The sequence below is a fragment of the Martes martes genome, assembly GCF_963455335.1.
Source record: "Martes martes genome assembly, chromosome: 6".
Classification (NCBI taxonomy): Eukaryota; Metazoa; Chordata; class Mammalia; order Carnivora; family Mustelidae; genus Martes; species Martes martes.
The window spans coordinates 58,267,049-58,282,990 of NC_137893.1; the positions used below are offsets into that span (position 1 = coordinate 58,267,049).

Consider the following 15,942-nt stretch of genomic DNA (forward strand, 5'->3'; position numbering starts at 1 on the left):
ATCTTGAAAGGCCATAAACTTACTCCTCTAATGTCACAGTTCAAACCCTTTTGAATTATTGATTTGCTTTTAAAAAATTCAAACTCACATTATCCTGGATACTGATGCATCGTAGGTGAGCCTCTCTCTTAGTTCTGATCTTTCTGGAGTTGTCACTGCCTATAATCTGTGGCCGTGACTGTAAGGTTTGGCATTTGGCTAGTTAGAAGGAGTCACTGCTTATGTGAAAATAGCTTTAGAAATAGATTTCCACCTTCTGCCCCCTAAAGATCTATTGTTCTTTGTGATTGAGTCTTTCATTTTGTACATGAAATGATATTAGTGTATGAAATTAGTAGCTTTGTCACAAAGTTTTCTTCTTGCCCTAAGTCAACTTTCAGAGTTTGCCAAGAGGGCATTGTGAGTTTGGGTAAAGTCAAACTCTGCAGCACCTCTTGGGGGCACTGGAGTACCCTTTCCTGAGGAAAACACCAGCATTTCACACACTGTTTGGCATGGCACTCAGAGCCAGGAAGGGCTTGGGGGAAACAAGGCAGGATCTGGGAAAAGCCAGCTGTTCCCTTTAGTCTGTTGTGACTGGCCTCTACAACTGAACACTTTCTGGGACTTTCTGATTCACAGCTTGGGAAGATCAGGAGAACATCCTCGCCAAATTTAACAGAACAGCTGCTTCCTGCTTAACTGTTAATTTTAAGCGGAACATCTAATACTTTTTCAGAACACGTTTGGATATCAGAAGGAACAGAAATGCTATTGTGAAAATGGTTTTTTTGTGGTAGAGAAAAAAAAAGCCCTAATATTCAAAGAAGATAGGTCTTAGTTTCTTTACTCCATTTTATTAAAGACTATCAACAGAAAAATAAACATTTGTTTTTCCTCAGAAGTTAATAACTATTAATTTACTAAGTTAGTAATAGCTCTCTCAGTCTACCAAAAAGCTATATAATAACAATAATGAACATAGATAGCCTTTACTTCTTACAACACCTTGATGAAGTAGGCCTTATTATGTCCATTTTACAGATGAGGAAACTAAGGCACAAATAGGGTAAGTAATGTGCCCAAATCATATAGCTAGTATGTGGCAGAGTTAGGATTTAAACTGAGAGAGGGAGGTCATGAAACAGTGTCTGAACTACTGTGCAACACTCAGAGAGTTACTAAAAAGCCAGAAGAAAAATTCTTACTTTGTCATAGGCAACAGTTCACTAACCACTTAGTAAATGAAAGTGTTTACTTAATTCTCCGATGTGAAATGTGGGGAATTAAAAAATACACAGAGCCTGCAAACTCGTTTACTTTTATGACTGGTTCTAGGCAAAGAAAATGCTGTATATGTTTAAAGAAGTCAAATTCATGAACCATTCTCTCTCAGGGAAACTAGCTGGTGGTCTACATACATAATATCACAATATCACTTCTCTACAAAGAAAGACAGCAATGGAGCCATGGGAAGTTTTTTTGGGGGGGTGGCGGGGGAGAGGAAATTCAGTTAAAAGTGAAACATATCCATGGGGTTAGCTGAGAAAGAAATTGGGAGAAATCTGAGAGGAGCCCAGTGGAACTTGGTCTCCACAATTCTCATATTTAACCATGAAATTAAAATTAGGGGCACAGCTAGATTTTCATGGGCATAAGTGGGTCCATCAGTAAGTTCCAAAGAGTTCACAGGATCTTCTTTCTATTCCTTTTTAAAATCTGTGTGAAAGGCCCGAGAATTTTGACTGCTGAGTAAACTGTTCATTTAGTAAATAATGAGTAAAAGCAGTTAAGGGTTGACTCAGAAGAAAGACAGAAAGCATGGTAAACATGGGTAAGGGCATTACAATTTTGCAAACAAAACCAAATCTCTGAAACATGATGATTTGCTAAACTATTGTAAGTAACTTGGGAAAGAAAGCAGGACACCCGCAAGTGAATTCTTTTTCCTCTTTTCCCCTTCTCTTCAGAGTTCCATTAGATGCTGCAGGCTTGCGCAGCTAGTAGAAGAATTTTTAGGAATAATAACTGAAAAAGCAAACTAAGACTTAAGTGATCAAGATAGAAATACACAAAGGGGATATTATAATGTAATTTTTATTAAGCTAAATTGAGAAACATGATTATTTTATTTTAAGTTACTCCTTTTCAGTACATGAAAGAAATGGTCCACAGTAAAACAAAAGAAGTACTTACAAAGACATTATTTTATCATCTCCAGTTCTGTATGCATTTTAGCCTTTGACATCTGTCTCTACCACCACAACCAACACAGAGTGGTTCAAAATAGAATTGTGACTATGCAGATGGGAGCAAGATAAACTCAAAACAAGCAAACCAACACCAATGACCAGTAAGAGTCTTGCTCTTGATATTTATACACCATATTTACAAAAGTCAAGTTAAACCAATTGGTCCTTCTGTACATGTGTTAATATTAGTACTTTACATTTACATATTTATGTGCATTTGCATTATCAAGTAAAAAGATATATTTTAAATTATTCATGAAAAATATATAAAATATGACAGGTAACATACTTCAATTTGAGTGCGTGTTCAAAACTCAGTGCTTAAAAATATTTGGAAAAAAATCCAAAATACATTCTGACGGGAAATACTAAAAGTGAAAGAGATAAGGAAATAGTAAGTGTTAAATGTGGTAAGTAGGGGAGGTGGGCAGAAAGAAGGTATGCATCGAGGCAGGAATCACACGGGATAAGCCAGATGAAGAATCAGAAATGAAAGACGGACAGTTTTCCCCCAGATCCAGGTCATATGAAATTGAACAGAACCAAGGGACTTTCAGGATAAGGTGAAGGAGTCTGAGCTTTGATAAGGAGCTCATACTATCAGCCGATGCAGAACTGACTTCCCCCGAGCGTTTCGTTAGGAAGCATGCCATGGATGTTCACGGTACAGTAAGCTACAGCGTCAGTTCTTTCTCCCGCTTCGGTGGAGAGGGAGAGGGGGCCACGTGCCGGATGATGACCTCACACAACTTCAGTGGGTGTCTGTCCTTACTGAAGAAACACCGGACGGCATCAGCCCCCTTCCCAAACACAAGCTGGGTGGGAATTCTCGCCCCTGAAAATTCTTCTTTCTCCAAGGACCGAAGTCCATAAGGCTTGGGGCAACTCACCCCTGTGTGGAGGACCCCAGATCTTCCCCGGGGTGTTTCCCGGCCATTGCTGGCAGGGGTGCTGTGGGGTGGCCGGGCCGACCCGCTAGTTGAGGCAAGGGCAGCAGAAGCAGCAGAGGGTCCGGCAGGGGTTCTTCTTCTTGTACTGCACCGCCTTGCGCACCTGCGCCTTGGCCTGGCCGGTGTAGTCGAGGGTCTTCTCCACGTTGAGCTCGATGACGTTCAGGGTGTCGGCCTGCTCCTCCACCAGCACGGCCATCTGCAAGAAGAGCTCGTGCACGTCGCGGATGCGGCTCTCCAGCCGCAGCAGCTCGCGGTGGCGGCTCTCGATCTCGTTGAGGGCCGCCCGCGCGCCCTTCACGTCTGCGAGCAAGTTCTCAGAGAACACGTCCCACTTGCCCTGCTCGAACATGTCCTCGATCTGGTCGCCCGAGACGTCCTTGCCCATGATCTCGAGCTGGCGCTGGATGCGGATCTTGCAGTTGGCGCGCTGCTTCATCTCGGCCTGGTTGTACTCGTGCATGGCGCTCTGGAAGGTGCGCGTGAGCGCGCTGTACTGCGCCCGCGAGATGCGCGCCACCGCCGAGTTGGGGCCGTGCCGGGCCTCGGCCTCCTCGCTCAGCGCCTTCATGGCGCGCAGCTTGCGGTGGATGTTCTCGCCCCGGGCCTTGATGTCCTTGGCGATCGAGTTGGTGTCGCGCTTGATGCTGCTGAGGCGCCGCATGGACGTGAGGAAGCGGGCGTTCTGCTTTCCCAGCCGCTTCACGTCGATCATCAGCAGCTGGTTTTCGTTCTGAAGGTCCTGGATGTCTCGGTACAACGACTCCAGGATGTGGTCCGTCTCGAACACGATGTCCTCGTGGGGCGAGTCAAAGTCATCGTCCCCGTCTGCGAACTGCTGGTCATAGTTCTTGGTCAACTCCACAAGTTCGGCTAGCCGGTCCTTCATTTTGCCTGCAAGTAGAGACTAGGGTTAAACTCCTTGAGCGAGTCAAATACTCGCATTGAGAGCACTGAAGCTCAGAACAGGGAAACTTCTGCCCAGCGCTGCCAGTTCTCTATGCCCGGCTGCAGGAAACACATATACTACAGGAGCTAAATATTCTACGACATTTTGCTCACAAGGAAAGGACTAATGTGACCGAGAGGCGTGAACACAGCCGTGCTTCCTAGCCCATGAGACATCTGCAGCTCGGAACTCAGTCAGCAATTTAAAACTTCAGATTGCATGAGGAACCAATCACTTTTGCTTGCGTTATGCTTTCCAATAATCGCAAGTCAAAACAGGCACAGAAAAAGGAAAAAGAAGAAGAAAATACTTGCAAGGATAAAGATTTTCAAATAAGGACAATCAATGTACTGCCAACGCTGTAGGACCAGCTCTAAGGGCTGTGCCTTTTTTGTCTATTTCAGCGACGGCTGAGCATGCCTGGTCCCAAGAGTCCCAAGAGTTCTTAAAACAGTTAACATATAAGTCATTAGTTTAAAATGTTTTCCCGGGGCGCCTGGGTGGCTCAGCGGGTTAAGCCTCTGGCTCAGGTCATGATCTCAGGGTCCTGGGATGGAGCCCGGCATCGGGCTCTCTGCTCAGCGGGGAGCCTGCTTCTCCCTCTCTCTCTCTGCCTGCCTCTCTGCCTCCTTGTGATCTCTCTCTGTCAAATAAATAAATAAAATCTTTTTAAAAAATGTTTTTTCTTAAAAATGCTATAAAAGTAAAACATGCTTGAAGTAAAACAACAAAATAAAGACAAAAATCTAATGAGGAAGTATAAAATTTGGACATTGAAATTTCCTTGCTCCTCTGTTCATTATCACTGATACAGACCTCAGTTTGAGTGCCTCTCTGAGGGGGTGACATCTGAAAATATATTCTGATGGAAGATACTAAAAGTGAAAGAGATAAGCAAGTGTTTAATGTGATTTTAATAAGTAGGAGAGATGGGCAGAGAGAAGATATCCATCTAGGCAGCAATCACGTAGCATAACCAGATGAAGTGTCAGAAACAAAAGATGTTCAGTTTTTCCCAAGGTCCGTAGTGTTAAGTATCATTGACAAAACTATTTGAAAAAATTTTTAATATGGAAAATTTCAATCATACATAACCCTAGTAGCAGTAATATAACACTCTGATTTAACCATTACACAGTAGCAATATTTGTACTTTTGTTGTTGTTTTTATGTACATACTGGTATTTTATTCATACCTGAATGCTAAACACTGTACTTAAATATAAAATATTCATTTAAATGTATATGAAAGCTCTCAGATGCTGCCTTATCTCAGGTTCCCTAGAAAGCAGTCGGAAGAAAATTTTATGTGCCAACGTATTATTCGTGATACAATCCCAGGGCCACCAGGGTGAGGGGGAACAGGGAAGTGAGGTGGGAAAGAACAGAGACAAATACCGAGCTGGCTACAGCTTCACAAAACAACATAGCCAGTTGCTTAGTCAACTGGAAGTCTCCAGAAAGACCACATTGATCATGGCACCTGGAATAGTCCATGAGGAGAAAAAGGGAGTCATAAATGACATAAATGAAATAAATTTGTTGGTTTCTGCCTGTCTCCTATCTCTTCTTGGTCAATATTCAGCCAATGGACATGAAAACCCCTCTACTCCTCAGGGCTGCCACTGGGGAAACCAAGTCCTATGTCCATGACCTGGTGCCGCTGTGAAACCAGGCATGAGGGCATGTAAGCCTCTGTGGGAGCATCAGGTCACTCCCATACACTGGAGCGGCAGTGGCCCTCACATAGCAGATGTTACAGAGGCCTTGCCAAAGTCTGGTCCTCGGGGGAGGCTGGAATGGATGGCAGTGTTAGAAGATGAGGCAACAGAGGAAGTGGCTGAGTTCTTGGTTCTTCACTGATCAGACAGCCAAGAACTAGGGGGTAGTGGAGACTGAGCAAATCCAGGAGGAGTACAAACTGGATCTGGAACAGGCATATACACAGATGAACACCGATGTTACTTTCATATCGGAATTGTGTGTCGGTGTACACATTCAGGTGTTATCTGCAATATTTGTACTTTTAGTGACTTTTTGAAACAAGTTGGCAGCTTAGCAGAATTTCCGTGTTTTCGCAAGGGTGGTTCTAATTCATTGCTACATAGCAAGGGAAAATAATGTTCTCTATGTCCACATTTTTTCCAGGGAAGTGAAAAACTTTCATTTTTAGTAGCATGTATAAATGCCAAAATACTGAACATGTTCCCCTCGTGCACAAGATTTTGTGGCTACAAAGATTATCCTCCTACTGTGTAATTTGCAGAAAAGAAGGAAAATGTAGTAGCACTTAATGGACGCTCAATCTATGGGGATCTTGATCTCAAATAAAAGCTTCTCTCAAGTTGAAGAAATTAATTTTATCTCACTATAGAATGCTGACAAGTTGGATTTAGTCATAATTGGGAAGTGGTGAAATATTATCCATGACCTGTCATCTGATATCATCATTATTTACATAAATTAAGCTGAAGTTTTATTCCAAGATAATGATTTTTAATATCCTGCTTCCAAATGCCATTTCTGCTATCTGGTAACAAGAATCAATACCGGACCTTCCCAGTGAAAGGACGTAACTCTCCTACTAGGCAGGGCTGAGGAGCAGAAAAAAGACCCAGGCTGGACCAAAACTATGCCATCCCCTAGTCTGAATTTCCTGATACCCAAAATTCCTCACCTTGAACAAAACTTAAAGGCAAATCACAAATTGGGGGAAATTACAATATATGCAGGTAATGGGTTAAATGCACTTAATACACTAAAACCTCATGCTAGAACAAAACAAAAACAAAATCACTTGCCCAAATAAAGACAATGAAAAAGCAACACATACATGAAGAAATCTAAATGCTAGAGAACATAAGAGTAACTGATATGGATCAGGTGCTTACTGTAATACCAAGTGCTTTCTAGGCACTTGTCATGTGATACCCTCTTTAATCTTCATACAGACTCCATGAAGTAAGTATTGCCATTATCAGAGCTGGTACGCGAACACAGGAAGATAAAAGAGCTTACCCATGGTTGCCGGGAAGGGAACACTTGGGCCCCAGGGCAGCCCTGCTTAACCACTACACTAAAACTCTTCGGTAAATATATAAAAGTGAGTCATGAAGGACTTCACTATTAAAAATTTAATATAAAATATATAATATGAACATTTAAGCACTGCAATTTTTTTCACCCACCAAGTTGCCAGAATTTAAAATAATAAAAATGATGATGATAATAATAATAATAATAATAATGTTTGAAAATTGGTAAGGATTCTGGGAACTCTGAAAAAATGCTGGTAGGAGAGCAGATTGATAGAATCTTTTTTAGCAATATGTATCAAAAGCTTTTAAAATGTGTATTTGTTTTGCACCATGCACATTTATTCTAAAAATTAATGCAAGAGTGTGTGAAGCCCCTTGCTGTAAATATTTCCATCACCTTGCTCTTCTTACAGAAATTCAGAAATACTTTAAGTGTGCAAAAATGAGGTATTATCTGCTAAATCAGCACAGTTTAGAAGGCTATCTAATGGTAGGAAAGTATAAATACCATGTTAGGTAGAAAAACTAGGTAAAGAGAAGGAGATGTGAAAGGCTACCACACATACATCCTGAAACAAGGACTTGAACAATATACATCAAAATGTTAATAGTTGGTTTCTTCAAACTGTAGAATTATAAATGATTTTAACTCCTTCCATGTGCTTTTCTGTATTTTCCAAAGTTTTTATGATGCCCATGTAGATTTTATAATTAAATACAATCCCATAAAACTATAAATATTATTTGCTTAAAGGACTAATTTCTTAAGGCCCTTCTTTAAGACATATGTATTGCAATCAGTTAACAACCTTATGTGACCTGGACAAAGTACATTAGTTAGCTGGTATGGAGTTGAGCTGTATCCATCTGCTTAAGTTAATATCCAATATATTCTACTTTGCAACAGGTAGATGGTACAGAGAATGGGTATATTTTGATGAATCAGGTAAGAATAGTTGTCATCCTTGCTTCTTGGCCAAGACTTAGGAGGCATTACAATGGAAGGTGATGAATGGGTTCTTAAGGTAAAGCACCACACACCACAACATCAGAAATCTGTTTGCTGGTCTCCCACTAGTTCTAGACAGGTCCCATGCTCTTTATTGCTCTCCTAAAGCCACAGAATAGCTATTTGGGGGGATCATCTCATTCATAATACGAGCAGAAAAACGCACATCATCGTATAGAAAATGGCCTTGGAAGAAGATGTTCAGAGATACTCACTCCTTCTTAAGACCTGAAAACCATAAAGGCATGAATCCTAAATCAAGTGAAGGCCTAAGCTCATCTGAAGGCTCAAGTCCATAATTAAGTGAGGAGAATGAAAGGAACAGTGTGGGGAATTAAAGATTCTCTATGGAGGTGTAGACAAAAATGTGGCCTTTACCTTGCCTTCCTACCAACCTTTCTTGGCCCAACCCACCCCAGACTGAGTTGGTCCCACGGACCCAGATGTCTCCTGGTTGCCAGGGAGCAAGCATTAGGAAAACTACAACAGAAGGTCAACCAAAAAGAGGAATCCATCAAAATCCTAGAGGAGAACACAGGCAGTAAACTCTGACATGAGGCATAGCAACTTCTACCAAGATATGTCTCCTGATGCAAGGGAACAAAACTAAAAATAAACTATTGGGACTTGATCAAAATAAAATGCTTCTGCACAGAGAAGAAAACAATCAACAAAACTAAAAGGCAACCTATGGAATGAAAGAAGCTATTTGCAAATGTCATATCTGAAAAAGGGTTAGTATTTAAACTCTATGATGAACTTTTTTTTTTAAGGTTTTATTTATCTGAGAGACAGAAAAAGAGAGCGAGCATGCAGACAGGGGTGAGGGGTGGAGGGAGAGGGAAAAAGAGAAGCAGACTCACCACTGAGCAGGAAGCCCGATACAGAGCTTGATGCAGGGCTCAGGACCCTGAGATCATGACCTGAGCCAAAATCAAGAGTCGATGCTCAACCAACTGAGCCACCCAGGCGCCCCCAGGAAACAGACTCTTAACTATAGAGAACAAACTGAGAGTTGCTGGAGGGGAGGTGGGCAGGGTGGTGGGTTAAGTGAGTGATGGGTATAAAAGAGGACACTTGTGATGAGCCCTGGGTATTGTATGTAAGTGATGAATCACTAAATCCTACATCTGAAATTAATATTACATGTATGTTAACTGACTGAAATGTAAATAAAAAGTTGGGGAAAAAATAAAATGTAAATTTAAAAAATAGAGAAAAAAAAGTGAACCACAAACCATTTCGAAGAATGTTGCCCAAAAGGTTAAAATGTAGTTATACCAAAATATAGAAGCAGGCCCTGAAAGAACATCAAATTAACTGACACATCCAGTAGCCTGATTCTGTACTGTGAGATCTTAAAAAGGAAGCTATGATAAATGAGAAAGAAAATGAAACAATTCTATCGACCATCCTATCTCACTATGATAAAGAATGTAATACATTTTTTGTATTCATAAATTTGTAAACTTATTCATAAAGTTATTAAAATAAATTGTATTCATAAAGTTTCTAAAATAAATCTTGCTTTGAGTCATGTGGAGATGAAGAATTCAACTGAAATTTTATGACCAACTACCAGAAATCTGCTTCGGTCTTGTACTTTCCTTTTCAGGCATGCGTATCATGTGTCCTGAGAACAAGGTCCCACAGGGAAGGAAGGGGAAATTACATAAGCCTTCTTTCATTGAGCAATTAGATTTTATGTACCAAAAAATACAGGAACAGAGAAGTGATGGTAGCTCAGAGGTTCTCAGACTTTAGGAGGCAATAGAATCTTCTGGAAAGCTGCAAACACTACAGATACTTGAGCCCCTAGAGTTTCCGGCTCAGGACTTCTAAGATGATCCACAAGTGATTTCAGTGCACACCCAAACTTGTGACCCATTCCATAGATAATTATCATGACAACTTCTGATTCATAAACATAATGCAGTTCTGGACAACTTATAACAGTCCTCAGGTTGAGTGATGAACAAACTTGATAGGGAAAGATTCAGAAAGACAGGAAAAGAAAGATTCAGAAGGCAGGTTTGTACATACCTCAGAAGGTCAATGAGTGGGGGTTATGATACACAAAGAACCTACATACTGGATGCTACAAAGAACCACCATGAATGTTCCTACTTGCTTGTAAGGGAACCAGTCGTAAACCGAGCACATGGCCATATCTCTGATCATACAACAGAAACTTTTTGCCTATTGAGGGGAATAAGAACAAAACTGTTCATGCATTGTTACGGGCTAAATTACATCATCCACCCAAATTCATGTATTGAAGCCGTAACCCCAGCACCTCAGAATGCAAATGTATTTGGAGATAAGGTCTTTAAAGAAGGAACTAATTTAGAAGGAGGTCTTTAGGGGCACCTGGGTGGATCAGTGGGTTAAAGCCTCTACCTTCAGCTCAGGTCATGATCCCAGGGACCTGGGATCAAGCCCCGCATTGGGCTCTCTGCTCGGCAGGGAGCCTGCTTCCCCCTCTCTGCCTGCCTCTCTGCCTACTTGTGATCTCTCTGTCAAGTAAATAAAAAAATTTTAAAAAGGAGGTCTTTATGTAATCTATATGTTATTATACATTAAGCAATACATACACTAAGTAAATTTTGCCTATTTCCAGAAAACAAAAACTTTCCTTTTTTCACAGCAATGTGTTGAAGTATTTTTTACAAGTAGTGAGAAACTTCAGACTTGGAGATACACAGTTCAATGCAAGGCAATGTGCCAATCATGTGAGGTTTATTACCAAAATCAGCTTGTAGATTACAGGAGGGGAACAAATTCAAAAGGATGGAAGGAGCTTCCTTTCTGTACTTAAGACAAAGAAATGTCTTTAAAGACTTTATTCCTCTTTATTTGAGTTCAGAAAGTTTAGGATTCTTGTTTCAATGAGAACTAAAAAAAGAACATATTTAGAGAGAGAGGGAGACATACACAGGCACACATAGGCTTTGTATAAAGTTATCAGCTATGAAGGAAACTAAAAATATCCTGCCCCATGATAGACAGTTCCAAATAAGGACTTTTGAGTAATGACTCCCTTCTTCAATAATGAAGTGTCCATGTTCTGATTTTTCAGGTCATATAATCTGTATGTCCTAGGTCCTGATTTTATAGCCGTATATTAAGTCTTGTAAACATCAAATGATAATTACAAATCAGAATGTCTTTATGTCTAAATCCATCACTAGTCCATATGGCATCTTAATGAGCCTTTGTGTAGGGACCTTATGACATCATGGTGAATGCTAGAAGGGTGCCCCTTTCTCTGAGTGATAGAGCCCTGCACCAGGGCACAGCGTCTGACAAACTGGGCATGGGAAGGACTTCCAGTCTCTCTCATCTTTGTGGCATCTTGTACTGGGCGCAGCCTGCACAGTCCCGTGTGGTTGCCCTGCGTGCTCCCTTCTTGACCCTCCTGCCCAGTTGGTGGGGCCAGGAAGTCCCATAGGTCCTATGCCGTGGTAAGTCAGCAGTTACCTTCCAGGACACCACATAGGAACACAACGCTTAGCAGGTGACAAGTGTGCTGTCCCAAACAGGTTGATTCAGATTCACAAACAATTTCATTCAAATGAGTAAAACCTGGCATTCGGCTCTATGTCTTGATTTAAAAAAATAACACATCTAAGAGGTAAAAATCCCTCTTTGAACTTCTGAAAATTACAGGCTAAAATAGAAGGAGTTCCTAAAAAGACTTACCTTCTTACTACTGCAAAGGTTAATTTAAAAGAACAGAAACAGAAGTTGTGTTGGAACCAAAGTACACTGGCAAGAACACATTTAGTGGTTTAATTTTTTGCAGTTCACTCAAAGCACAACATGAGAGTCTGAGGAGTGTTATTTGAGATGGATTCTAATTATAAAAATCTGAAGCTAGAAGAAATAATAATAAATGTTTCTTCCCCTCTTCACTAAAGCAAAACCAAGAGTCTTTCCAAAGCATTTTTGGGGAATCTAATTTAAAAGAGCAAATAGTCTCCACTTCTTAATCACTCTCTCTCTCTCTGTATATATACACACACTTATATGTATATATAAAAATATATATATAATATATAAAATAGGGTTCCTGGGTGGCTCAGTTGGCTAAGCAACTGCCTTCGGCTCAGGTCATGATCCCAGAGTACCGGGATCGAGTCCTGCATTGGGATCCCATTTCCACGGGAGTCTGCTTCTCCCTCTGACCTTCTCCTCTCTCATGCTCTCACTGTCTCTCTCTCAAATAAATAAATAAAATCTTTTAGAAAGTAATATATAAAAAATATATATGACATATATTTTTATTTTTAATTTTATATATAATATATAAAATTATATATTTTATATGATATACAAATATATAACATATAAATAAATACATATAAACATATATTTATATATAAAATACATATATAACATATATCGGAAAATTATTCAGCTATCAAAAAGAATGAAATCTTGCCATTTGTAACGATGTGGATGGAACTAGCGTGTATTATGTATTAACCAAAATAGGTCTGTCAGAGAAAGACAATTACCATATGACTTCACTCATATGTGGAATTTAAGAAACCAAACAGATAAACATGCGGTGGGGAGAGAAAGGGAACCAAATCATAAGAGACTCTAAAAGAGAGAAAACAAACTGAGGGCTGATGGAGGGAGGTGTGTGGGGGATGGGCTAGATGGGTGATGGGCATTCAGGAGGGCAGGTATGATGAGCACTGGGTATTGTATGTAAGCAATGAATTGCTGAATTCTACTCCTGAAATCAATATTGCACTGCAAGCTTACTAACTAGAATTTAAATAAAAATTCGAAAAGAAAAGAAAGACAGACATCTTTAATCTTCTAGGAAATACTCCCTGTCTGAGTGCATTTGAGCTGCTATAACATACCACAAGCAGGTATAAACAGCAGAAAGTTATTTCTTATAGCTCCGGAGGCCAGAAGTCTGAGATCAGGGTGCCAGCATGGTTGGGTTCTCTGTCTGGTGGTGGCCAGCTTCCCGGTTTATGAATGGTTGTCTTCTCCCTGTATCCTCACAATGCAGTAGGAACAAGCATGCTCTCTGGGACCTCTTTTATAAAGGCAACATCCCCATTCACTAGCGCCCACCCTCATGACTTAACTGCTTTCCAAAGACCTATTGGGGGATAGGATTTCAACATGTGAATTCTGACGGACCCAAGCATTCAGACCATACTCTTCCCCAATTAGGTTTTATATCTGCAACAATTATTAGCATCTAATAACTCAGATCTGAATGAACACATGAAAAGCTTTGCACCATTAGAACAATTACCTTCTTTTTCATAATAATTTCCTCACTTCGGAGTTTCCCCTTCATTCCCCACTACAATGCTTTCATTATTAGCTCTGTTACTCTATCAGACAGGAGTAACTCATTGCAACTTGCCAAAAGTCCACAGAATTAATGTTCACAGATAATTCTCTTATAAAAAAGAGTCACTGTAGTTAGAATTGACCCAACTGTTGAAGTAACCAAGCACTGATACTTGGGAATAGAAATTTTATAGTCGGGAGCATGGAAGAGGTAACAGAGGAAAGGCTAATGAATGAGCTTGGTAAGGGAGAGAGTAAACACAATAGAGTTCCAGGGTCAAGGTCTGAATCATCTGTACAAGTTTTTCCACTCTTATCTGTATGAGGATTTACAAACAAAACCAGCTGCTGTATTCTACATGTGATTTGGGTTTGTCCCTTGAATGTGAAACAAATTTATGACTGGAAAATATAGAAGAAATCTTTGTAAAAAAAAAAAATCATGGGGAATAAATATTCAGCTTCGTATGACTTTGATTAAACTTTCATATTTTACATGTATCCCACAGGGTAGTTTCTTAAAAAGGGGAAATCAGTAGAGTAATCAATAGAGTTTTCAAGAATCATTAATGACCTGTTCTTTCCCAACTCATAATTAAGGACCAACCCAAGGAATCTGTAGATATTTTTTCCTGTTCCTCTTTCTCTGAGACAAAGTCCTGTGAGCCACTGATTCTAATCCTGTTGGCTGCTTACTCCTCTTCAATTATTCAAGGAAAAAATTATTATTTCTAACTGACAATTTTTACATAAGTGCAGAAGAATCTGTTATCCAACGTCATCACTGCAGGTTTTTCCATGGAAGTGACTTTTTCCTAACTGAATCTTCTCCCTTCAAATAGGAAAGGGGTTCACTCATTTTTGTTGGAAATCCTCTTCTAAAATGTATTGATGTACTCCATTCTTTAAAGAGAGGACTTTGCATACAATTTATTGGTGACTCAGACCGTCATTATTAACATCTCTGAACTGTGTGGTGATACACTTTGTTTTCAAATGCTTCTCTTGCCTCAGGGTTAAAATTTCAAACCCTACCTCAGTTATTCCCAGCTATGGATATTCCTCTCATTCTCTTCACAGGTTGCAGCAGAAGTTAGTAAGAAATTAGATAAAAGCCAAGAATTTAATCATGGTAAACTGCATGCTGATCAACAACCCTCTGTAATCAAACCTACTAAGTAAAGCAGGGAAGGAAAAACTGATGTCAGTGACAAACTGAGTGTCCGATTTAAGCCAGTCCCTGTGCCAGACAACTGATTGATACACAATCCATCAATAACCTTCATAATAACTTCGTGAGGAGACAAAGTTTTCAACTGACTAATAATTGGATCCCAGGAAACTTAAGTTCCGTATCCAATCCATGCCATTAGTAAGTGAGAAGGCTGGGATCTAAGCCCACATCTGTCCAGATCCTATGTTCATGTTCTGTCCACTCAATCCTGCGCTGAAGCTGTATGAAGACTTGAGGGTATGTGGTGTACGCATTGCTAAGAAGAAACATTCGTCACCACTCTGACATTTCTCTCCCTGTAGACCTCTCTCCCCACTTCCTCCTGCCAAAGAGCACAGAGTTGCTTATTTGATCGGTGAATCTCAAAGGAGAAACTGCCCAGGATAGCCCAGCCTCTTCTTCCCTCTTCCTTTTGAAAGGTGGCTTACCACTGAGAACCCATGTTCTCCTCCGCTGTGCTCCTGGGTGGGAGTGGAGAGGTCAGCTGATGGGGAGGGTACGTCCATCTAACTCGAGGTTCAGGGACATAAAGCACAGTTCCCCATCAATGAAGCCACTTCCTTCAACCTTGTCTTTATTGGTGACAAAGGTAACAGTTTGGCCTCTGTTTTTTCCTTCTATTTCAATGGGAATAGAAATCAGATGGGTAAGGGAAAGTTATTTATTGTGTTCTCTTTTCAATCAACCCAATAATTATGTCAGAGAAGCAGAAAGACTAGCGATTATCTTGCATCCATGCCTTAATTCTAAAGACGAAGAAAGAGAAGCTCATTATATTTAAGTTCCCTACAAGTAATGGTAAAGGGATGGCTATTCAAAGGGGGAAAAATTCTTATGGAAGAGACATTTCCACTTATAGCAAGAAGATACTAATATATGTAAAGCATTTTCATGAACCTGGTATATATTAGAACTTTAATAGAGGAACCTCGATAAGTAATTGCTATTAATTTTACTTTTTTGGCACCTCATAGTCTCCAAACTATAAAAACATCAAATTGTTAGATTATTTCCATGATGTGATGACCACCAATTCACATCCTATTTTCTTGACCTGGCCTCCCAAGTGCCCCCATTCTTCCTCCCCAGATTTGTACATACTCTTTTGGGGAAGTTTGAAAGAAAAATTCACTACACATTCTTCGCACTTCTTCCCGTCAAGAGGTATAGACTGTTTTCCAACTCCTTGAATTGGAGTGTGGC

General features: G+C 40.3%; 1 protein-coding gene across 1 annotated transcript in view; it reads right to left on the reverse strand.

The window, feature by feature from the left end:
- Positions 1–2,058: 2,058 nt before the first annotated feature.
- The window catches only part of STX11 (syntaxin 11), a 35,426-nt gene continuing 21,542 nt past the window's right edge, over positions 2,059–15,942 (reverse strand). The window contains exon 2 of the mRNA XM_080806166.1: positions 2,059–4,075. Coding sequence (XP_080662292.1) covers positions 3,207–4,070 — 864 coding nt within the window. The 5' untranslated portion in view covers positions 4,071–4,075 and the 3' untranslated portion in view covers positions 2,059–3,206. The remainder of the gene's footprint in view (positions 4,076–15,942) is intronic.